Genomic DNA, 24500 nt, shown 5'->3' on the forward strand with positions numbered 1-24500 from the left:
TCCCTTGATTTTGTCCCGGAAGTTGCCGTTCGTTTGTGTTGTGTGGGAGTGCCTTCCTCCCTTTTCGTCCTGAAAACTCCATGGTGCTCCCAATCCACTCTTTGCAACAACAACGAAATGGCGATTGCCTGCCATAAAAATGTCTATTAAGCTGTCAAGTTTTAACACTCATAAAACCATCAAACAAGTCAAACGAACAGGCTAGCAGCAAAATCAGCAGGACGAACTGCTGTCAACGTTTTCAGGTTCATCCCTGCGACTCCCCCACGCACACATAGGCCCACTGACTAGGAGTTTATGTGTGGGCCTTTCATATTTCTTCCGCCTCCCAAAAGACACGTAAGTACATTGTTTGTTAGGCGTGGTGATGGGGTGAAAAGATAGCCAAAGGGAGGAGCTCATCACACGCCCCACAGTCCTAAGCATTTTACGAGAACAAGGGGTTTAACAGAATGGCATCCGTGACAGGATAATTCGTCTTCATAAGGGTAGGCCTTGCATCCCAGTGTGACACTTACTCGAAAGATGAGATTTTATCAAATTAAATTCCCATCCCGACCAATAAAAAATGCATTTGGTTTTTGTTTTCTTACAGAAAATCAATTTGTCTTTTATTGATTCAGAAAAAGTTCAGTTTCATTTTTTTTTTTTGGGGTTTTTGGATGACAGCATTTGCTCTTTAGTTTTTCCTTTTTCTTACCAAAGAGACGTTACGTTTTTTCATGTTTTGCATTTGTGTGTTCTTCAACTCGTTCAACGCCCACAGTTAAATCTTTTGCTATGTTCGGTTCCATGCTTTCTGTCGCTTTAAGTCGGGCTCAGGATTTTTCGCCCTGCCCTCGCTCAGCTTCTTGCTTGATTCTATCGCTTTCGGTTCTGTTCTATACTGATCTATTCTCTTTTCTTTTTTACTTACTTAATTAGATTTAATTTTTTTTCTTCATTTACTTTCTGTTTTTGTTTTCTTGTTCAACTAGTCTTAAGCGAAATAAGCACAAAAGCTGCAAAATGTTTTGCTTAAACTAATTTTTCATTTTTAAACTCTTTTCTTTTTTTTTTATTTTGGGTTTTCAACTTTTATCTCTTGACCTCCAATTCAGTTTTCTTCATGAATGATCTTTTGCATCAAAGTTGAGGGCACAAAAAGTACGCGTATAAATTTGAAAGTTGTAGCAAAGATTTCGCTTTTTCGCATTTTTTATGTCCTTTGTCAGTTTTAGGTTTTTGTTTTTCGTGTTCTTTTTAGCTTTTACTAGAGATTTAAATACAATTCTTTCGCCATATAAAAATGCTTAAAAGCGTCACATTGATGCAAAAAATAATACTTTAAAAAATACACAGAGAGTTGAAAGGATTCCTCATGCTTTCGATCGATCTTTCCTTCAGTATTTTTTCTGGAGGATTACAAAGAGAGATGTAGTTTTTTTTCTGATTTAATTTTAACCAGTTTGCGCAATTGCTTTGCTTGATTTTTTTTGTGGTTTTTAGATTGTTAGATCATTGTTAATAAGAAAATGAATAAAGTTCTTTAAAAGACTTTGATTTAAAACTTAAAAATAGCAACAAGCGAAATGTACATTACTCTCATTTAAGTATTTCTGTTTCTAAGTTTAATTAGCAGCTTGCATTTTACGCTTACTTAAAGTTAGTTTACGCCTTTGTCGTCGTGTTTTGTTCCTTTCCCTTACTCTCCAAGTACTTTCATATCCATTCGTCTTTCCAAAACTGTCTTATTTATTTTTTTAAATTTAATGAGCTTGTTTTCTTTGCATTCTGCCTGTCCCATCGATTTGCTAGCGTTCGTTCTTCCGGCTCCGCTCTCCCTTTTATGTGTTTTCATTTTGTTTTTGTTTTTGTTTCTTTTGTTTATATTCTTGGTTTCGTCAAAAAAGTTTCAAAAAAATATATATTCATCATTTCCTTAAATTGGCTTAATTAAAAAATGTTTATTTATTTCTCCCGTTCGCCTCTCACGCTCTGCTCTGCCCGCCCCTAAACAACGACTAAGACGACTTAGTTTGTCTCCTGTTTAAAACACAATTCAATTTAAAAGGGGTTCAATTAATTTAGGAATTCTTTATTGGAAACTATTCGGTGTAGGGTAAGTAAGCTTACTGGTAATTTATATAGCAAATATTATCCTACAAAGAAATCACATCGAATGAAACGCAAAAGACAAAACTAAACGAAGGAAAACACATTCAAACCAAAAATATGTATTTTATTTTTGTTTTTTTTAGTTTTTATTGAAATTTTTGTTGTTTTTAGTTTTCAATTTTACGCACTAGACATTTTTTTGTTTGCATTTTAAAAATTACTTCAACACTTGCATCAAATTTAATCGATTTGCTCCTCTTGCGAGAGGATTTCAATCAGGGGCGAGAAACCCAAGCAATCTTGAATCTTGATTGGGGTCTCGGCGATTTTAAGACAAATAATAAATTAACTACTTAAAATTAGTTAAAAAACTAAAGTAAAACGCATTAAATTAAAACAAAATACAGACGCAAAACAAACGAGTTCCAAGTTTGGTTTCTTGTCAAAGAAGATTTAAATACACACACAAAAAGTCAGTTTAGCTTTAGATTAGAACACTCCTCGTCGGTTGATTTTATTGTTTACCCTCTCCAACGTCCTTGCTTTTATCCTTTTTTTTATTAAGCCTAACCTCAAACTGTGCGACGTGGCGTTTTCCAACACTGTCGCTCTAACTACACAAAAACTACAACTTGCTACATGTGTTGCACTCCAACTAACCAACTATTCTTTCTCCTTTCGCTACCAACTAGAAATCATATGTCCTACTCGTCCCCGTATCTCTTGCTACATTTCTTGCCTCGCTCTACGCTACTCGTTTCCGCTTCTGCGTTCTTCTTTGCTTGTCAACACTGTACTTAGATTCTCTAGACTTACGCACTAGGCTTTGATCTTATATACTAAGTTCTTCTCCTGCATCGACTCGATTTCATTCTCGTTCCCTAAAACATAAATTTCTTTTTCACTTTCCTAGGGAGGGGGCGGAAAGACACGCCCCCAGCTCTTCGTCTCTTCCGTCGATATATAAATAACTTAGTTTAATGCTTTCTCAATTTGCTTAAGTTGTGTTTGCTGCTAACAAAGTAAAATCAATGAAAACTACAGAAAGAAAATTGCACTTTGTGTGAGTTTGGGGTAGTGTATGCGTGTGCGTGGGCGTGTTTTGTAGTTGTATCAAGGAAAACAGGATTGAAAATCTTTCAAAAATATTCTCCCAATGACTGGTTTTTGTATTTGTGATTCTTCTTATATAGGACAACAAATGCAGGCATCTCGTAAAATTTTTGTTAAACAATTTCGCTTTTCTTTTTATAGCTTTTGGAATGTCTTGGCAAAATATATATTTCTCCGATGCCTGCATTAACTTTTAAAGGTGAGTCTAGGTTTGTTTTTTTTTTTTTTTGGGTCTTTACATCCTGCATTTGTTGTTATTGTTTCAGTTTCAGTTCGTAGTCAGTCTAAAGCAAATAATCGTTATAAGACAAAAAAAAACATTTGCATTTTGTTGTTGTTTTGGTTTTAGGCTTAGGAAGACTTTTGGCGTTGTGTTTCTTATGTTTTTATATATGTATATATATAATAAATATATATGTAGATAGTTCAGTTAGGCGACTCGACAACTCTAAATTCGAAAATCAAATCGTATCAACACATACATTTAGATATCAAAATCAAATCAAAGACTTTGCTCAGGAATGTTGTTTGTGGTGCGACGGTGTCCTTGCTTTAAAGGAGATTCTGAATATTTTCTCTCTTCGCTTCACTTTCTTTCACCCACATTGCCCACTTAATGGTTCCCTTGTTTCTTTTATTTCGCTCATCGTGTTTCGTTAATCAATTAACATTCGAAAAAATCACAAATACAATGCTTAGGCTTGATAGGTGTGTCCGTGTTGGTGTTTCCGTTTTTGTGTCAATGTGTGCGTGTGTGCGTGTGTGTGTGTGTGAGTGTGTGTCCCGTGAAAATAAATATGCTAGGCTTTGAAAAAGGTTAAATTTCAATTCTATACTCCGTCCTTCCGTTCTTCAACTCTACTTAAGAGACGCTTACAAGACTAAAGAAATCTTCGCTTATTAACTAAGTTCACTAAACGTAGTTCTCTTCTTCCTTACTTCTTACTTCTTCATTTTTTTTTTCATTTAACAGTAATTTCTTGGTTTTTGTTTTACATTTCTGCTACTGCCTGTGCCAGTGTTGTTGTTGCTGCTGCTTTTGTTGTTGTCCTTTTCGATCCTAGCTGATCCTTCAAAAAATCATTCTTTCTCCGCCGGTCTTCACAAAGCTAAACTACAATTCTACAGTTTCAAATTTTATTCTCTTGTTCTGTGTTTTGCTACTTTTGTGTGTTGTCTCGGTTTGTTTCGCTATTTCCTTTTAAAAAGTGTTTGCCTCTTGGTTTCCATGCTAATCAAACTTCATTCTTTTCCTGCCTCACTTTCTGCTTTTCAACAACTTGTCATATGCAGAAAAAATATACTATTTCTAGGTTGTTTATGGTTGTTTTTTCTTTTTTCATTAATATGTCTAAAAAACAGTTAACGTAAAAAACTGTAGACAGCTACAAAAAATTCATTCATTAAATCGACTGATGAGCACAAAAAATATGCTAAAAACTAGTACAAGATTTCCCTTCTTCACTCGGTCAATCCTAAGCTTTTGCTTATTCTCCCGCATCCTGTTTTCTTAAAGATCTCTAGAACTACTAAATCTGTTTTTGCTTAATGCAATTTTCTTATTTTTGTTTTGCTAAGTCTTAATACTAGGTTTTTGCCCACTTTAAAGGCTTTTTTCTTCTCATTTCTTTTGTTTTCATTTATTTTCTTCTTTTTGACTGCTTGGATAGCACAAAACGAATGTCAAAAAGGGGAAATAGACATTTTTTTTCGCTTTTGTTTTTGCTTTCGGATCTTTGCTTTATACAATTTGCATTTTTTGGTTTAAAAAAACCAAGAATAGGAGAAAACAAACCAAATATCTCCTTTCTTTTTGTGGCTATCTACGCTTTCCTCAGCTTCCGTTTTTTGTGCTGTTCAACACGATTCAACAAAAATACAAAATAAATATTACAAATTAGACAAACAGAACCAAACAAAGGTAGAGTCTGAGTTTCATCGTAAAAATCTTCTTTAGCAGGCCACAACAAAGAAAACGTTGCCTCTAAGGTAAAAAAGTTTTGCTTTCTTTTTCGCATTCTTGCGCTTTCTGCGCTCTTCAGGGGGTTTCTTTGTTGCCGCTGCAGTTTGACTTAAGAGTTATGCTTTGTTTATATCATCATCGAAATGAGTTTTGTTTCGTTTTTATTTGCTCTGTTTTTCTTTACGGTTCTTTAACATACATTGCACACACATTTAGTTTTGTTTTTGTTTCTGTTTCGGTTTTTCTTCTTTCACTTCACAAATTTCTGTCTGCTTAGGTTTTGCTAGCTCAAAATTAGCAAAATAGTTTCTTTTATTTTTTCTTCTATTTTTACATCGCTCTTTCTCGGTTTCCCCCCATGCAATTGTTTTTCCTCTTGCGCTTAACAAAATTAACTTAACTCTAATCTGCGATGGTTTTTCTGAACAGATTTCCTCAAGTTTTTTCGACTCCCAAGTGAGTTTCCTTTGACTTTGTTTTCTCTTCGCTTGCTGCAGTTCTCTTTTTGTAAATATTTTCGACTGCTCTTCTCTCGTTTGCCGCTGTTGTTAGGCAATTGTTGCCGTTCTGCTGTTGCTTCTCTGGTTGTTTATTTAGTGTATAACTATTCTCTATTATTTAAGTTTAGTCTTTGCTTTTCTTCACTTTTTACTTGCGTCTTCTGCGCTTGTCTCTTCGGAGACTGGCTTTCCCTTTTGCATGGCTTACATTGTATTCATGTACCCCCTAAACTTCATCCTCACATCCAACCTCCGTAATTTTATACATTTCTTTCTCTGCCTCAGCTTGCTGCGATCTCCCCTCTTTTTATGGGGTGGCTTTTTTCTAGACTTATTTTCGTAAACTGCATGCTGTCTCTCCGATTCTTCTGCCAATTTTGCTGTTTTAGCCGTTTCTTCTAGTTCTTGTTCATGTGGTGGTTGCTGACTCCTTTTTCCGATCCTCTGCTTTTGATGTTACTCCACTCCTCTTGATTTTCCATAGTCCTTGACTTTTCCGCTTCCACCAGGCTTGCTCTCACTCTCGTCCAGTTTATATAGTACCCAAATGGGGTACTAATATATTATAGCTAAAAGAAATAAATGTTGAATTAATACAATTGTTTTTCATAATTCGTTCTTATGGAAAATTGTTTAGGTGGTTTATGAAGGAAAGGGGTATAGCCGGGTTACATGCAAGTGTTTATATGAGTGATATGAATGATATTTACCTAGTATGGATTACCAGTGATTAGACTGCTTAGTAACTATACTATATAAGAAATTCAGCCATGTTGTTGTTTCAAAAAGAAGCCGCAGAACATTGGTAAAGAAAATAAACAGAGTACGCTTGTTTAGAATTAAAAGCAATTGTAGAAACATATTGGTTGTTAATGAACAGATTTGAAGCAAACAGGCAAGCAACAACAAGCAGAGCACACAAAACACATGAAGCCGATGATAGTCAGTGTATAAGTGTGTTCTTTGTAGGTGCTATGTTGAAAAGTGTGTTTATGTGTTCTAAAAAACAATGAATCCGTAGGCGTTTAGGTAAAGGGAAAGCTCACAGTGAAGGCAAATAAAAAATGGCAAGTGAAATTATTGTTTTTGGGGTAAGATGGCTTTCAATGGTGGAGGATATCGAGAGCTCTAAAAGCAATGAGCATACATACATGCAAAGAAATATTGAAAAAATTATGGTTTGGTCCTGCAACCAAAATAAATTCAAATAATCCGTCTCAATTTGAACTTTATCCTTAACTCGGTCTTAATTTTGCATAAATATTCTTTTAATAATATAAGTGTTTTATTGATATAAGTCAAACACCTACAACTTTTCACTACATTTTAATAATATTAATTTTATTTACAGTTTTTTAAAAACCTGTTGTCTCTGGACTTGTTACCAAAAAAAAATAATTAAAGATTAAATTGAAAGTTAAGCGCAAGCGTCTAAAGTTTTTTTTTTATCTTTTGTATTCTTTTTATCAGAACATTAGACATGTCTTGGTAGGTAATTACATTATTCAAAGATATGACAGTATTGTTTGTGGTTGAAAAATAAGTAATTTTTTTGGCCTAAAGAATCTAGAAAACGTAAAAAAAAGTTCAAGTTAGAGAAAGTTTGATTGAATGGTTTTGGGTGAGAGTTTTCTGGCCAAACTCGGATGGGCCAAAGATTGGTAAGCAAAGAAGTTAATAGAGGCTGGGGATGCAGAGACTGTGAGACTGTGACAGAGACAGGAACAGAGAGAGAACAGTGGCTGAGAAGACTTCACTTTCACTCACCTCGCGAAGACCTATTTGGGAGCGGCTTGATGTGGATACTGTGTGTATGCCTCGTCGGGTGATGCAGCTGTGCTAGCCTGTTCGGAATCTGTCATTGGCATTGTTGGTATAATAGTTGGTGGTGGTGCATAATATGGATAAGTTGGACTAATGTACTGTAACGATGGAGAAAAGTTCTATAAAAGAAACCGAAGAAACGAAAAAAAATACAAAAATAAATCCAAACAAAAAATCAATCGAAAGCAAGAGGAAATTAATTGGAGTAAAAGAAAGGAATAGAAAGAGTACAAATTAAGTATCAACGTTCAATCTTAATCACACACAGCTCTTGAACTAAGAACTCTGTTTCTTTCTTTTCAATCCACAAGGATTCAAGCAGACGTGCACATCCAATTACAATATGGTCATGTGCATATCTGCATTTAGTCAAGGAAACTCGAAAGAAAGAGTTTCGAGTGTGGAGTTTCTGGAGAATATCAGTGGATCGGTGGCTTACAGAGTTGCCAATCTGCAGGGTGGCCAACTGAGGCATCATCGTTCCATATGGCACGCCCGTGTCGCCGCTGACCATCATCGAGATGCCACGTGGCTGCACCTGGTTCACCGCCTCCGGTTTGTACGAGGTCACACCCAGCTGAGGGGCAGCCGCCATTTGCATGTACTGTGGAGAGAAACAAGGCTAATAAGTAATAGTTTAAAGTTCAAATTAACCCCGTACGGCACTGGAATAAATTGAGCACGACAAAAAGCATTATAATAGCAGTAAAAAATATATCTATAGCTAAATATTAAAATGACCGATTTAATTTATTTAAATTGAAACATACATACATATAGTTCACGACAATCATGCTTTTAGTTTATATCCTCTTTTAATTTAGTCCAGTGCCACATACCCATAATGGAAGTCACTCCACTACTCACCTGATCATCTACCTGAGTGATCGGCTGGGTCATCATGTAACCGGGTATCCATTGGGAGCCGGCCACTGGATAGCCACCCACCTGGGGGGCGCTGAAGCGGGAGTAGGGCACTCCGATTGGCGTGCCCACGTTGACGCTGACGCCGTTCTGCTGCATAGTGGGGTCGTAGGCCACGGGAATCCCCTCCGCGGAGACGTCGCGCCACGCACGTGCATTCGGATCGGGCGTCTTGAAGAGATTCTTCTTTTTCGGTCCGCCATCGGCGAACTTCACCAGCAGGGGATCTTTGGCACCCGGTATTGTGTTACCATTGAACATCTGAATGATTTGCTCGCACTTCTCACGACTCTCCATACGGGCAAAGCCAACGCCTGCGGGAAGATACAAGATATAATAATTATTTTAGATTTTGCAGTCACGGTTGCCACTTGAATAAATTAGAAAAATCATAAACGAAATAAAACCAATTGTTTCTTAAAGATTTTTTTTTAATATTTTAAACATTTAACCTTGAACTTTTAGTCATGGACTTTTTAATAACATTTTCTTAAAAAAAAAACAACTCATATTTATCTTTCTACTTACCCTTGGAGTTCATCTGCTGATCACGCAATATTCTGGTCGAAACAACTTGTCCATATTTCGATAGCATTGCCTCCAGATCAGTTTCTTTGAAGTGGGGCGGCAAATTTGCAATATACAAATTTGTGGGATCCTGTTCCTGTTGCTGTGTGGTTGTTGTATGCAATTGGGTCAGATCAGGGTGGTGTGGTGTGGTCGATTGTTGGTTGTTGATTGTTGATTGTGGACGGTTGTTGAAATTGAATCGATTTAGTTTGATTTGTTGGTTTGGTTTTGGTGGGTTTTGTTGGTTGTTTGTTTCAGTTTCACACAAATTAACGTTACACAAAAGCAGTTGGCGTAAGCATGTGTGTTTAATTGGTGTGCGTATGCGTTTGATGGGTGTGTTGTTGTTGTGTGTGTATGTGAAGTTGTTGCGATTGTGTGTGTGTGTGTTTTTGTTTTTTTTTTTTATTTTGTTGCGAGAGAGGGGAGTAGAGAAATTAAGAACGTAGAGATTTTGTCATTAGTAAATATTCAAGTTTGCTTGCCAAAAATGTTTCTGTTGTCAACTCTTTTTGGACTGTTTGTCTGTTGTCAGTGTGTTAGTGTAAATGTTAAGTGTGCCTGACTCTTGCGAAAGTGTATGTGTTTGTGTGGATGCTTTGTAATGCCTCAGACTTATCGGAGAATACCTTATGAAAAAGATAGCCTATGGAACATTTACCCCCTGAAAATGCAGTGTTAATAGAGGTGGCAAAACATTGAATTTATCATCGATAGTAAACAAACTTTTTTAAATTGGAATTGATAACTATGCTTACCACTCATATATATTTTTTTTAAGTCTGGTGGGAGTTGATTTATTGTTACAACTCTTTTAAAACCGAATTATCCATTTTATTTAGTTATTGAATTAAAAAACACTGATCATTGTCCGAATAAATTCGATTTTTAAGATATTCAGCATCGAAATAGACTTGCCGATCTATAAACGGTTTCCTATCGATGGAATCTTAATCAATAATTTGCCATCTCATATGCTTAATTAAGTTAAATACCTGCTCAGTAATTATGTCTTAAGGTTAAATGAGATCTGTTTGATTGTTATACTTAGAGTTTAGATTGTATTTGGTTTTTGGTTTGATTTTTGGCCGGCACAGGTTTGTAGCAATTTGCGTACTCAAACAACAAACTTTTGTAGTAGGTTGATGTAGTAGAGGTTGGTTATATACTTGGCTGGCTATAACTTCAAAATACGAGTATACAGTTTATACAGTTGAATATACAGATTTAATATATTTAAAATATCAGATATGAAGAGAGATATACGCAAGTTGTACTGATTCTATTGTGTGTGAGTGTTGTTTAATTCTATGGATTACAATCATTAATGCCTACGCAAATACATGTGGTCTGTGTTTTATTTGTACAGCAAACTTTTCATTATTTCGTTTGCTATGTTTTTTTAATGGGAATTTAATGTCATCGGATTATAACAGTTGGGAAAAGCTAACGAGAGGGGGAGTGAACAAAGTTGCTAAGCTCTTCGATTGAAAAACTTTTTGATTTGTTAACAAATTATTAATATGCACGAATGAATGGCCAATAATTTAAATTGATGCTAGGTCCCAGCATCCGTAAGCCGCTGTAAAAGGCTGCTAAATGTTGACTAAGATTTACGATTATAATATTGGGTTGTTTAAAATTTTCTCTTTAAATAAAATCGAGGAAAAGAGATACAATTTGAATTTGGCTCTGTCTACTTAAACCGATTAGTTATTTAACTAAAATCTACTTAAATTTAGTATGTATAACCCAATTTCCCATTTAGGAACTAAGCTACAATAATACCTCTTAGAAATAAAAACACATGAAGAATGAGTAACAAATTTAAAAAGCGATATATTTCCTTCTAAATCGCAGAACAATTAAAAAAAATAAATAAAGTAAGCATGTTCAACATTTATTTTGTACAGAAATCTAATATAATGGATTCGTTTTAATAAAAATCTAATACAATTTAATCTAAATACCCGGATTGATTGAAAAAGAATAAGTAGTATTACATTTTTAAAGTTTAGACAAAATCTATGTCTACCTTGATGAATAAGGCCTGAGCTAAAAATGATTTTATTGGGGGTTGTATTGGATGTACTACATTCTTGTAATGATCAAATACCTTATGGAACAAGTTTTACACTAAACTCTAAATATACCTGTACTGTGTATGCATAATGCAAATAATTTACCAATCAAATCCGCTAAAAAAATTTAATTGTTCTCACTTAATGTCATTATTATGGGGTTTCATTTTTCAAGTGCTAGGGAAGATTAAAGAGAAGGATTATTTATTTTATGACTTTCAGCTTCATAAATATGAACTAATGAATGCCATTAATAAATGCATTTATTCTCAATTAACATGGAAATTTTTACTAATTATATGTTTCACGCTATCAATTAAACTACCTCTATGCAAAGAAATTCGAAACTAGGAAATAAATGTAAAAATATGTTTTGAGGTTTACTAAAAATATGTTTTTGTCTATATAGTCGGATATAGCGATATTAAGTGTGGTTTTTGGTATACGACAAACGGTAATACAAAGAGAGTCTTTGGAACAACACTACGAACTAGAGGTTGGGGTTGGCTTTGGGGTTTTCGGATCGGAGTTTCAAGGTGGGAAATTAAATAAATAAAGATAGCAAAAAACACAGAAATACACACTCTGCGGTGTGAGAAAGTAAATACTTTTGGCGCCTCGTTTAGTTGTATACTATCTTAGAAGATGGCTTCTCAGGAAGTGGGAACACAAATACTTCTTAGACCCACATTCATGCTCATAAAAAGAAATACACATAATTAATAAAAGAACACACGAGATTGGCAGAGGTTTTATCCTCATGCCTAAAAATGCCTTTTTATATTATTTTTTTTTTTTAATTTCGAAAGATGTCGATCAGGCCAGCTTTATAAATCTTTGTATCGAAGATTACAATTATCTAGGGGTTATGGGAATTAAGCTGATCCAAAGCATTGTAACTTAAACGAAGTTGTATATTTCTTTTAACATTTTTTTTGGAAGCATGAAAAGTGGGTCTTAACCAAAATCTAATTTTAGTCTTAATCAAACTAAAAAAATACAAGTTGGAGGCAGCTTAGGGGACAGTACAGTAAACGAAATGCACAAATGACTGGGTAAGGGAGATTTTGGTTCGGATTCGGGATGGAGCTTTTGGGCTATTTTTCTGGGGAGGAGGGTTTGGATGGGACACTTTTGAGGTGTGTGGGGGGTGAGTATTACTTGCATGCAAACAAACGTACAATGGCCGGCCTATGAAGCACCCAGATACCCACTTTGGCCATCTGAGCTTGCACGCCCTTCCCCTGCAATCCTTTTACGGCGCACTCGGCGAAGGCTGGCTGCTCGAAGTCGACGAAGCCGTAACCTGCAAAAAAGCATATTTTGTTTTTGTTTTTCGTTGTTGTTTTTGTTTATATTTTTTGTTGTTTGTTTTTGTGTGTTGCGGGTGGGGGGGAATTTTATTTTTATTTTTTTAATTGCATGTATAAATATATATATAAATATATTTGCAGAGACAGAAGAAGAGAGGAAGAGATGTTTATTTATAGTCCAATATTTGGTTGGCACACAAATCGAAAATTGAAATTGAATTTAATCAAGAACCGAAAAAAATAATGAGTTTTTTTGCATTGGGTCACGTGCAACAAAAACAAAAACGAACAAAAACAAAATATTCGTTCAACGGGAAAAGAGAAATAGAAGAAAAAACGGGTGAAAATTAAATTAATAATTAATTGGATTCAACTTAAACACTAACAAACAGAATTTCTGAAAAAAAGATCCAAAGGCAAGTAAAAGGAGAAGTACTGAGTAAAAAATATATTTATATCGATACACGCACACACATTGATAGAGAGCAGTCTTTTATAGATACACTATTTTTACAGCTTGTTCAGTTATCGGGGTATTTACATATTATCGTAATCGTTATTATTAGCATTAGTTGAGTGCACCAGTAGCAGTAGATAGTATTTGTAATAGTAGAGTGAAATGCATGAATGACACGATTGCGAAATGATCAGAAATCTAACTAAAAAACTCAAAAACAGTAGTAGAAAACAAAGTAAGAAATTGCTAACTTTTATTTTAAAAATGACTAAAACGATATTTTTATATATTGAAACGATATTTAAGGGGAGGGGTAGGGTTTTAACCTTGTTTGTTATTATTTTTTTTTTTATTGTTGTTTCTGAATTAAAAATATGTCTAAGATTCTGTACAAATTTTAAAGTCAATCCGAGTAAAACTAACGAAGTTAAAGCGTTTTAAACGGCCGGCCGTGCTACAAGATTGTTCACGCTAGAAAAACTTTTAATCGATTTTCCCGAATACGTATTTTTTTCTATTTAAGAAAAAAAACTGCAATTTTTTTTTTAGCTTAAATAGAAAAACATAAAAAATATCTTCGTGATAACCTCGAACCATCAGCTATTTCGCCTTTAAAACCCTACCCTCCTTAAATAAACTACATACAATAACGAACGAGCTGTACATTGTGATCACTTCAACGAAAAAGTTGTATTAAAAGAAAATAAGAAAAATGCTGAGCGCTCATGGAAATTTTCCAAATTGAAATAAAATAAAATTGATTGGACTAACGGATAAAAAAAAATCTAAGAGAAGCAAACAGCTTTTAGATAAACATAATTAAAATATTTTTCCAATAATATTTAGCATTAATAATATAAAAACAAAAACCAATAAGTAAGAAATTAATGAAATTTCAGTTTTTAGTTTGTTCATATTTTTTTTTCTTGCGTTTCATTTGGATATCTTTTTTTACATAAACACATACTAATTATACTTATACAAAAACACACATAAATAAAATAATGATGAGAATGGTGAAGAAAAAAATACCTTTACATTTGTTTGTTGTTTTATCTAAAATAGCCTTGGTTGATATAATTGTTCCGTATCTGAAAGTTGCAGACAAGAAGAAACACAGATGGGTTAAATAGGAAATCGTATTAAAAGGACAATGAGATTTCGTAGCATGACAACGACTGCAAAGAATGGATAATGGATAATCAGATTATAAACACATTCAGGTCTCTCATCAGGGAGTCTTTGTGTGCGTGTCCGGTGCCACGTGCCATAGTATATATTTACTATTTAGGATGGGGGCTTCAAGTTAAGGGGTTGCTCGATGAGACGCCTGGCTAGTGCCTCTGATTGGGCCGGGTTTACCTTAATATAAGGCAATTAAAGTGTCATTAAAATGCAATTTTTATGCTCGTGCGCGCCAAAGTAGGCAATGGAAATTTTCACAACCCTTTAGCCATCGTTTTACCATTTCCTAGGGCGTTACATTGCTCATTTATGCCTGGCAATAATTGACTTAGTCCGTGTGTAATGCCCCTTTGGCCGCCGGGTGAAATTAAATCGATATCTTCCTAGTTACACTAGTTTCCCCCTACTCTCAACCTTATAAATACTTAGTTATAATAACATTAAGGCACCCTGCAAACCCCCGTTTTGCCCACTAATAAGCCGCTTATTTTGATTGCCTGCAGCAGCAGGAGAAAAGGACGCTGAGCGGCAAAAAAGCAAAATAAATTAACCTTCAATTTAATTACTTGACTTACAACGGGGGAATGGGATCTCTTGCCTTTCCACTTAGTTTTTTATGTTCGTGTGACGCCGCAAATAAGTTGTTATTATGCATAAAAGAAACGACCAACAGTGCGTATGCGTAATACACACATAATAATAAGTTTACTTTGTTGGTACACCACAAAAATGATTTCCTTTTTGGATACCCAATTTTTTTTTTTGTTTGATAAAGCGTACGCACTAATTAGTGGATTTTGTTTAGTTTGCAGAAACTTGGCCTCGTCCATCAAGAAGGTCAGGGGTAGTTGCTTTTTTTGGGGGTTACTTTTGGGCCGAAGGATAAAGGAGGCGGGGTGGCTTTATGGAAACGCAGCCAAGCGGAATGGACTAAGGCTAAGCCGCTCATTAGCAGCGAGGTTTGCGGGGAGGTGGAGCGCATAGAACGGATGGAAATGGATTTCGGGTTCCGTTCTCCGTTCCGCCCCAAACGCACACACAAAATCACTCTGTGGGAGCAAATCAATAGTTGTCCGGTCACACACATTTCGAATTAGTTCCTTTCGTATGGATGGCATTTTGATGTGGGATCAAAGTTACAAGCGTATCTGAGAGATACTGCCGAGTAAAGAAAACGGACATCGGAATGGAATGAAAGCATTCAAGTTGGTTTAATAAATATATTTCCATTGCATTTTTGGTGTAAATTTAAAGATCTTATAAAATATATTCTTGAATTTATATTGCCTTGACCCATTCGAACTCTCTGGCAGTACAACTTTTTTAATAGACTACTCTGTATATAATTTTATTCCATCAATAACTGGCTATTCTCATTCTGTTATTACGTTCAATTAAAATTGATGAAGACGCTTCTTGCTCGAGGGCATAAGCATTTGCCTTGGTTGCTCTAAGGCATCAGCATCTAGCAATTATATATATTTCAGTAGGGTAAAAGCTTGGAGCCGCAAAAACAATTAAAATGAATTTGCATAATGGCCTGTCCAAGGAGATTGTGTTAGATATAATGCAATTTAATGTGATAGGTGGACCGCAGAGACAAGATACAAGACCGTAGGGCATGCACACGCACAAATCACTGATAGTCTTGATTGTGCCCACATCTGAATCCGATTTGAATTGCATTGAAGTGGTTTTGGTTTTGGTTTCTTTTTTTTTGGCAGCCCAAGCCAGGTCCTGGTACTCACTGTGCACACATGTTAACTAGATCCTTGTCGGTTGTGCCCTGCTGCAGTCCGCGAATGTAGAGATTTGTCTTGGACAACTGCTCGCCGCCCTGTTGGTTTTGATTCTGTACCGTGCCGTTGGGACCCATGTTCGTGTTGGTGTTCGTCGTGTTGCTCAGGCTAGTGCTCAGCGTGCCGCTCTGGGAGCCCGTGTTCGAGGAGCTGCTCGAGTTGGTGTTGCTCGGTGAGGCTGCCGTCGGCACTCGCTGACCGTACTGCAAAAAAAAATGGAGAACAGATGGCTTTAGTACACAGAATAAATTCGATTTTTCTATGATCTTATAACATAATATACATTTTTTTTTTAAATTTTGAACGAAAACACTGCTCAAATTTTCAAGTAACCACATAACCAATATATTTACTATAAGTTAAGAGAGTTGTCAGGAAGTTCATTCTGATATAACCAAGAAATTAGTGAGAAAAATCATTATTAATAAGTAAGTTATTGTTCTATTTGGTTTTTAAATCCTTTTAAGAGATTAACAAAGATTTTCGGACTTTTAAACGAAATCATATCACACTTTTAAAGATGTTCATGTGGTCTCTCTTCTGCATCCCACAGCTGCAGGCAATATTAAAATGTATAGTGCAAAAGTATGTCGATAATATTAAGCGATTTGGCTGGAGAGTGGACTAAAGGAAGAGCGACAACTGGAGGCAGTGCAAGTATTTTTATTGAAATTCCAACTGAAATAGCAGCTATTCGAAGTTATTGAATGCTGCTTGGCTCAGCACACACAATGGGTAGGGATGGCGATAGCTATATAGATAGAGGCGGAGATGGAGGTAAGGAGGCCATGTAGATAGAGAGAGGTATGAAGGTAGATTCAGGGAAAGAAAAAGAAAGGCACATTGGCATGCTGACGACAACCCTGACGATGGCGTTTTTCACTTAAAATGCCACACATGTGTCAGAGGGACACGAATAAGGAAGGAGACGGAGATCGGCTCGAGCTTTGCATATAAGGCTGCAGGATATTTGGCAGCTGCATTCAAAGGCGTTGAAAATCTATAAAATTTGTATGGAACAAACAATGGCCCCACACTCACATACACACAGTTCCAACAAACTTTGCCATTGATACATTTTTGAAAATTTGCCAAAAACATTATTTTATTCGCACAGCAGCAGCCGCACATCAGCGGGAAATGCTAAAATATGCAACCAACAAAAAGTTGCACTGCAAATTCCCAAAAAATTGCAAAGCGAAAATCTAGCAAACATTTTTTGTTAAATTTTTCTTTTGTTTCAGGTTTTGGGGGGGGATTTGAAAACTTTTCAGCTAGCCGCAAAATCCATTTGCATGGAAGCCACTGAATTGGGGGGGGGTAAGGCTATAAAAAAGCTCGCTAATTGAGCCGTGCCATGATTGCTCCCTCGCTTGTGGCTAATACTTCCGGAGGTCACAAATTGATTTAAAAAACGTAAATCTCTAAAAGTGGCAGAAATCAAGTGGGATTTAAAAAAATTTGTGTTCGTTTATAGCATATTTTTGTTTTCCAAATTTGTGAAACTGTTCTTATTTACTTTCCGTTCTTTTAAAATTGTATGCAATTTGGGAGACAGAAGTAAGATAAAAATTAATTTTTAAGCGACTACAGACTAAATTTATCAGTTCAAGGGTATTCTGTTCAACGGGCATTTAAGCTGATTAAGAATGCCAGAACTCCACAAATACCGAAAAAAAAACACAATGTAAAGTATTTTAATAGTATAATTAATTCCCTTAAGGTATTCTGTGTTTGGCTGATAAAATAAACTCAACACAAATTTTTTTTTCTATTATTTTGGGGATTTATAATCAGACGTGAAAGTCACGCTTCTGCAAGCAACCAACACAAATCATAAACTCAGCTCTTTCGCTATCTCTGGTCCATGTTCAAATCAACTTTGACTCCCCAAACTCGTTAGTTAGGTGACTCCACAGACCCAGTCTAGAAGATACGTTTTGTACAGTTTTCCTACGAAATTGCTTCCTTTCTTGTCTCGTATGCAAAATATAATTAAATAATAAATTCAGCCAGCAATTTTTGTAGTCAGCAATTGTTTATCTGTCGCTGTGTGCGCGAATAAGTGTGCGAATATACTTGAGCCAACACTCATACGCCCTGTGTGCCAATGAACTTTTCTCTCTCGGCTTTTTGGCACTTTATCGCTGTATGCTCGCTGCTTCGTCGCTTGTCTGATAATGAAATTATATCGTTCTAATAATTTTATGCGCACAGCAACGACGAACAATCCGCATAAACTACAAATTATATACTATACATACTATATGGTGGTGTATATGTGTGTTCTTATGTGTGTCACGCCAAAAAGAGCAAACGACAACTTGGCTGTCTTTTTATTTTGTTTAATTTTCTGTTCGTCGGCTTAGCTTTTTATTGTTGTCTTTTTTCTAGATTTTTTTTTGTTTTTTTTTTGGCAAAAAAAATTGCGTCATTTGCAAAAAATTTTACGCTGCGAAATCTGCGCGGTTTTTGCTTTTTACTAAGTTATTTGGCTCTCCGTTTTGCAGGCTCTTTCGTTTGCTATTTTTCTCCATGTTTCTCATGCTTTCCTCTTGATTTTTGTGGCCCACACGTGTCTGAGTCTGAGACTTTGGCCAACTGTGTTTGAGCTAAAGTTTATGCACATTAGCACGATAGTTGGGATATGTTAACCTCTTTGCCGCTCCGCGTTTATTTATGCGCATTTAATTTGTTTACTTATTTATTGCATTTGCTCGAAGCAACAGCGAAACAAACTAAAAATACAATTTGATGGCATAAGCTAAACTTTTTGATTGCGAACCGGCAGCGATGGGACACAACGAGCAATGATGTCGTCGGCGATTCGATTCGATGACGATGACGATGCCAGAACACGCAATTGTTAATGGCCTGAACTTATGACTGTTCGTTTGTTCTTCCATTTGGGTTTTACTAGATTAGACAATAGTTTCCTGGGGGGCGGAGTTGAAGGGTTCATGGACTTTGGGAAAACGGGCAGTTTGAAAAGGAAAGGAAATGGCCCTTATAAATCGATTATGAAGATTGACAGCTGACATTTTTCTTTAAATGCTCTGATAAAATATTGGTTGAGTGGGTTATTTAAAACTCGGTTTAAGCAAGTCGAAAAAGGTACCCAAAGTAATATAAATAAAAACTTAAAGGGAAATATGACCTAAAGAAATAATATAATATGAAATAAAGAAATGAGAAGATAACATATTAAGAAATAATATATAACAGAAACATATATAAGTTTATATATCAAGAAATTGGTTTTCTTACGTTAAGAAATGAAGATTTTTGTTTTTCAAATTAACCTCTCCAGGAATTTGCACTATGAAATAAAGTAATTATAAAACACTAAACTCTTTGCACAAGAGACAGAGTGATTAATGCTTCACCAATTTCAATCACAACATCTCCATTAAGAAGCCATCAACAATTATTTGCCGCAAAACCACCAAAATGTATACCGAGAAACTGAATCCAAAAGATCTCCGAGATCCGCTTCAAAAAGTCACGTGCCAGAAAGTGTGAAATACCAAATGGACTTTTTGTTTGATTTATGATGTCGCCACGACAAGAGCGCCGCACATAAAATATAATTCACTTAAGCTGAGCAGAGTCTTCTGCCTTTCTTCGGGGGGTCCCAGAGTGCCCTCCAGCCCCTTCAATCCCCCCACCATTGGTGTCTTGACTTATAAATCAAAATGCAAAGACCAAAGTCGCATACGAAATGGAGTGCACTCATTTTCAGTCACTATATCAGTCACCGCATAAATCCACTCCGTCATGATTAGTGACAGTTATTATTTGTCCAAGTGCTTGCCAGCCTGTCAAATTGGGTTAGCATATGTAGGTTGATATCCAGCCAAAATCTTAAAACTTCGGGTGCCGAAGAGCTCTTAAAATATGTAGAACCCAACTTGCCATTGACCCAATGTGAAATGGAGAATTATGGGGAGTTAAATTAAAGCTGGATGCGTGTCCGCTTACGATTCGAGACGTTTCTATTACTCGAGCGGATTTCGTTTTGGAAAACCCCTTTGGGAGGGTTGCAAAACTCATCAAATCAGCGAGCCAAATCCAGCTTTTCTGCTGATTGGGGAGGGTTTTTCTCATGGAAAGCAACATAAAAAATGCCTTTCACGTGGCTTATATAAATTAAATGCGTTTTGGGTTCCCAATTGGAAGCTGGAATGAAACTGATAGATGAATAGATGAATTCATCTACTGCTGGAACGGAAATGTTAGGCGTCAGATAACAGTCAGCAGAAAACGCCCAGAAAGGGGGTGAAAAGAGAATTTGCGTTCCCCAATAATCGAGGCAAGTCATGACTGGGGTTTAGGGGTTTAAGGCAGCGTTTGCCTCTGCAAATGTTTGACATGCCAATGGCAAAGCATTTTGAATCACCTGTAGGTGGAATTTTATTCAGAGAAAGAGAAAAATATATGACAACCTCCACTACTTCCATCAAAAATTAAAAAAGAAAAGCTCTCCGTCAACTAAATTTCCTTCTAAAAAAGATTTTCTATTTCCAATTATAGGCAGGACTTTATATCAGTCGAACGACATTTTCATAATTGTTATGATTTACATTTTTATTGTTCTTTTGTTTGGGCAGACCATGAAAAGGTTATTGAACTCGACCTTCAAACCAAAATAAAGTTGTATATTTTATCTCGGCTGAAAAGAGCTGCTTGCAAACTTTTTTAATCATCGTGATAAGATGGTAATTGCTTCGTGGGTGAGTCTAATCAAAGAAAATTTATGAATTTCTTCCAAGAAATTGTATGCCATTTCTAGTGACCCCATAAATTAGTACTGCAGTTCATTTATAAATAAATGTTCTTGTGCGCAGAAATTTAAACATTGTTTTGTTATTCATATATATTTATTTTTGAATTTAATCGTTTGTATATACGAAATTTTAAAATCCCCCAAAAAAATCTAACAATTTTCGCGGCAAAAAAATAAATTAAGTGATTGATTTTTATTGAACCCTAGTTATTGTAACATTGTTGAGTTTAAATTTAACACTCTATGGACAAGTGACGTTTGCCTTGCTGTTTTTCAACGATTTTTTGTTCAGTTCGTTTTGTAAACATTGCGAGTTTATTGGTTGACACAAATTTGCATTGTTTTCACTTTGTTCTATTTTTAATAGGAATTTCACATTTGGCATTTTATTTGAATAATAAATATAAATAAATCGTCCGTAGCTACAAGGAGAAAATTGTTGACAAATTTTTGATTTCACTGTGCCCTGGGTTAAGCCTTTTTCTACAGGAGATGTATAGTAAATTTACATAATTTTGAGTACCTAATCAAGGGAAGTTTCGTTGTTAGACTTCTGATTGTGACCCAAAAAGAAAAAAGGTTAGAAAACGGATTGGAATGGCATGAGAATCAAGACTTTAATCAAGCGGAAAGGTTTCTGTGTTTGTTCTACGTGATTCGGAAAGGTTGAGTAGGTTTTTACTACTTTTTTGGGGCGGTATTATCTAAAATTGGAAGTCGCAATGAGCACGTGCTTTGCTTGAAAGAAAGAATGAGAAGACAAGGCGAAACTCAAACTTAAATTATCTGAACAGTTGTCGAGAGATGTATCTAAATTCGGTTGAAATACTTAAAACAACTTTTAGTCAAGGAACCCACTGTTCTTTTTGTGTATTTTTTTTTTGGTATTTAAAAACGATACTTTTGTATTGTATTCATCGCGTATACTATTATAAATGTATGGCCAAATCAAATATTTTTCAATCATAATTATTTCAGCAAATAAAAGTGTACGCCCCTTTTGAAAGCATAATCACAATGATAATAAAAGCCACAAACGTTGAATACGCTTGTGTACACTGAATATGCCTTCCCGTTTCCCCAGTTTTTCACAATCCAACTTAAACCGCAAACATTTTGTTGCATACACGCGCATACACACAAAAGACAGACGGAAAAAGTATCTGGTAGATAGCAAAAGTCATGTCTGAGTTTTGATATTGAAATGGGCAGAGGGAAAATGTGTGTGTAACCCGATGACAATGGGTCGCTGTTTAAATTTCATGTCAACGCCAGATACTCTCGAATAGCTCGAGATATTCCAGCGGCAGACACAGATACAGATACAAGTACAGATACTAGTCGGATGGATCCCTTGAGTGGGTGGCAGTGAGGGGCCTACGCAAATATGCGAAAAATGGAGAGCAGACGGAGGGACCCAGACTTTCGACTCAGTAGAAGCCACTTGGCGACAGTCGCACAATAAAATGCAATAAATTTATTGAATTAAAGCAGATAACTCAATTGAGTGGACAGGCCAGCGCAAGAAGACGCGCAGAAGTCGGACGACAATGCATCTTGGCATTTACAGAAAAAACCAGAAAAGATGAGTCAAGAATCCAAAGATGGGAAAATGTGGTTAAGGGAAGAGCATTACGGGAAAGAATTTCAAAGAAAAAAGGGAATAGCAACCTATTCAATTGAGGTGAAGAAACGAATGAATAACCTTTATTGTAAGAATAATTTTTGAATTCTTGATTTACAAACACTCAAATTCGCGAAGAAAAATGAAGTGTTTTTTATTTTAAAAGTTTATGTTTGAATTAAACATAGGAATGTACAAAAAATGTATGGTTATAGAAAGTAAAGATATAAAATATCTTACTTAATTTGAAGTATAATTAATATAATTTTCTATGATTTTTTTTAAAAATGTATAAATCCAAGATAAGTTACACTTTTATCACGACAAACTCTCCTTAAATGATTTTAATCAAGCTTGTAATATAAGCTAAATATACTCTTCTATCTTTAACCAAAGTTTCAATGTTCTAAGGGTATTTCCAACTTCGTGACTTTCGATTTCTGTCCTATGCGTGATTAGGGCCATTAAATCATAACCCATTGACCAAATGAACACTAGACGATAAGAATGCTATATCGATTGCCGGTTAACTCATAAACGGAAAATGCGTCATCAAGAAAAACTGTTTTTATATTCATAATCAGACAGAAAACGCGTTCGAACAGTTGTTTCTCAACTATTCGCACTGATTGCATTGCTTTAACCACCTGACAAAGATAGCACAAAGTTCTGATAAACAGTTTTCGATACGATAGGTGAAATAGGGAAGGCAATAAAAAGAAAGAGAGGGAAGGGCAGAGCACAACAAGAAATTTATCGCCAAAATGGAACACTAAAAGCATTTTAGCGCGATTAGTCCAACAAGGGGCAACAAAAATGTATATATATATATATATATATATATATATAAAACTTGGCCAGACAGATGGTGGTAGGAGAAAACGGGGTAATATAGGGGGTCAAAAGACCCGCCCCGTCTGCTCTTAGGAGGCTAAGGGTCTCCAGGTCTCCAAAGCGATTGTCTGTTGGCATAATAAATTTTAGCATTAATTGAGTGTATGATTGGGCCACGGTTTTTGTTGTTTGTGTAGATGGAATGGACATCAGCAAGATACAAAAACAACAACAAATGGTAGTAAATAAGATTTTAATTGAAGCTTTTAGCAGGAAATGGAATATTAATGGAAGCTGCTAATGAATTCTGCAGTTGATGCAAGTTACTTATTCTCCATTCCCTACGAGGACTTACAGGCAAAAGTAGGAAGCACAAAAAGTATCTTTGACTACCCCATCAATGATGGAACCGTAAATTGCTAATCTAAAGTCAAAGTTCATCAAGTTACCAAGTGCAATTGACACTTGCATGTTGCTGCGACAAAATATAAAGTTAGTTAGGCCCACTGAACCGAAAAGGGGGGCATATCAGACTATTTTCAGGTGTAATATAACCTGATTGGGCTGGAAGGCATCTCTCATAATTGCTCCTGTCAATTTTGTGTACCAAACTCATTTCTGCAGAAAGTTAAACCTTGATTGGCATCTGGCCAAAAGCAAACTGGCAGTCTCAATGAAGATTGAAGCGCTGAGAAAAGGGGAAAGGGCACAAGGCGATCAAATTAGTTAGGAATGTCAATCAAATGGTAATTTAATTCAAAGTATCCGACTGATTAAAATGGGCCTAGTTGAACCAGTAGAAAGAGGATGAAAAGTATCGGATTTGGCTGGAAATTCTTCTGATTATATATTTTAAATGTTATATAACTAACTTACTTAAAAATGATAACTAAATATCAGAATTATCAGGTAAACTTATTAAACGCTTATTGAAAGAATTGTAGGCTAAATGTTTGAAGACTTTTTTAAACCGATTTTGGTGTATTTTTTAGGGAAACCGAAACTGCTTGCCCTTCTTTACCCAGAATTTTTTTTTTATTATAAGCAACGAATCTTTTAGATCTTGACTTTGTTGGTATGACCAATGCAACCCAAGTATTTTTATAGATATACGATGTATGTTGGGTTATTATTTCATGATATATGGCGCGTGATATTTACCGACGTTGCCACATTAGCAATGACCACTAATCACAGAGGGAAAGGGAGAGAGGTGGAGGGAGAAACGTATTTCTGCACTTGGGTAAAAAAAATAATAATTTATGTGACAACGTGCAGAAAACTCAGAGTGTGAGTGGGTGCCAAAAAGAAAAACATGGGGTAAAGGGCAAGAGGGAATGGCCAGTAACAGCAATTGCAAATAATAAATCAAATAAAGCTGCAGAACGTGATCGGAAGCCGCGGTTAAAGAATGGTCAAGTGGGTTTTGG

At 35.7% G+C, this 24500-nt stretch overlaps 1 protein-coding gene across 24 annotated transcripts in view; it reads right to left on the reverse strand.

Moving 5' to 3' along the window:
* Positions 1-1496: 1496 nt before the first annotated feature.
* The window catches only part of LOC128258561 (protein alan shepard), a 131082-nt gene continuing 108078 nt past the window's right edge, over positions 1497-24500 (reverse strand). For 9 of the 24 annotated variants that reach the window (XM_052990239.1, XM_052990238.1, XM_052990243.1 and 6 more), the window contains 8 exons: positions 15776-16029; positions 13875-13933; positions 12254-12378; positions 8950-9091; positions 8365-8735; positions 7937-8119; positions 7441-7616; positions 1497-6242 (listed from right to left, as the gene is read on the reverse strand). In XM_052990239.1, the coding sequence (XP_052846199.1) occupies positions 7452-7616; positions 7937-8119; positions 8365-8735; positions 8950-9091; positions 12254-12378; positions 13875-13933; positions 15776-16029 (1299 nt within the window). In that variant the 3' untranslated portion in view covers positions 1497-6242; positions 7441-7451. Of the gene's footprint in view, positions 6243-6383; positions 6425-7440; positions 7617-7936; positions 8120-8364; positions 8736-8949; positions 9092-12253; positions 12379-13874; positions 13934-15775; positions 16030-24500 lie in introns of all 24 variants that reach the window. The other 15 variants (XR_008267976.1, XM_052990224.1, XM_052990240.1 and 12 more) reach the window with 15 other exon arrangements.

Source organism: Drosophila gunungcola (genome assembly GCF_025200985.1).
Source record: "Drosophila gunungcola strain Sukarami chromosome 3L unlocalized genomic scaffold, Dgunungcola_SK_2 000003F, whole genome shotgun sequence".
Taxonomy (NCBI): Eukaryota; Metazoa; Arthropoda; class Insecta; order Diptera; family Drosophilidae; genus Drosophila; species Drosophila gunungcola.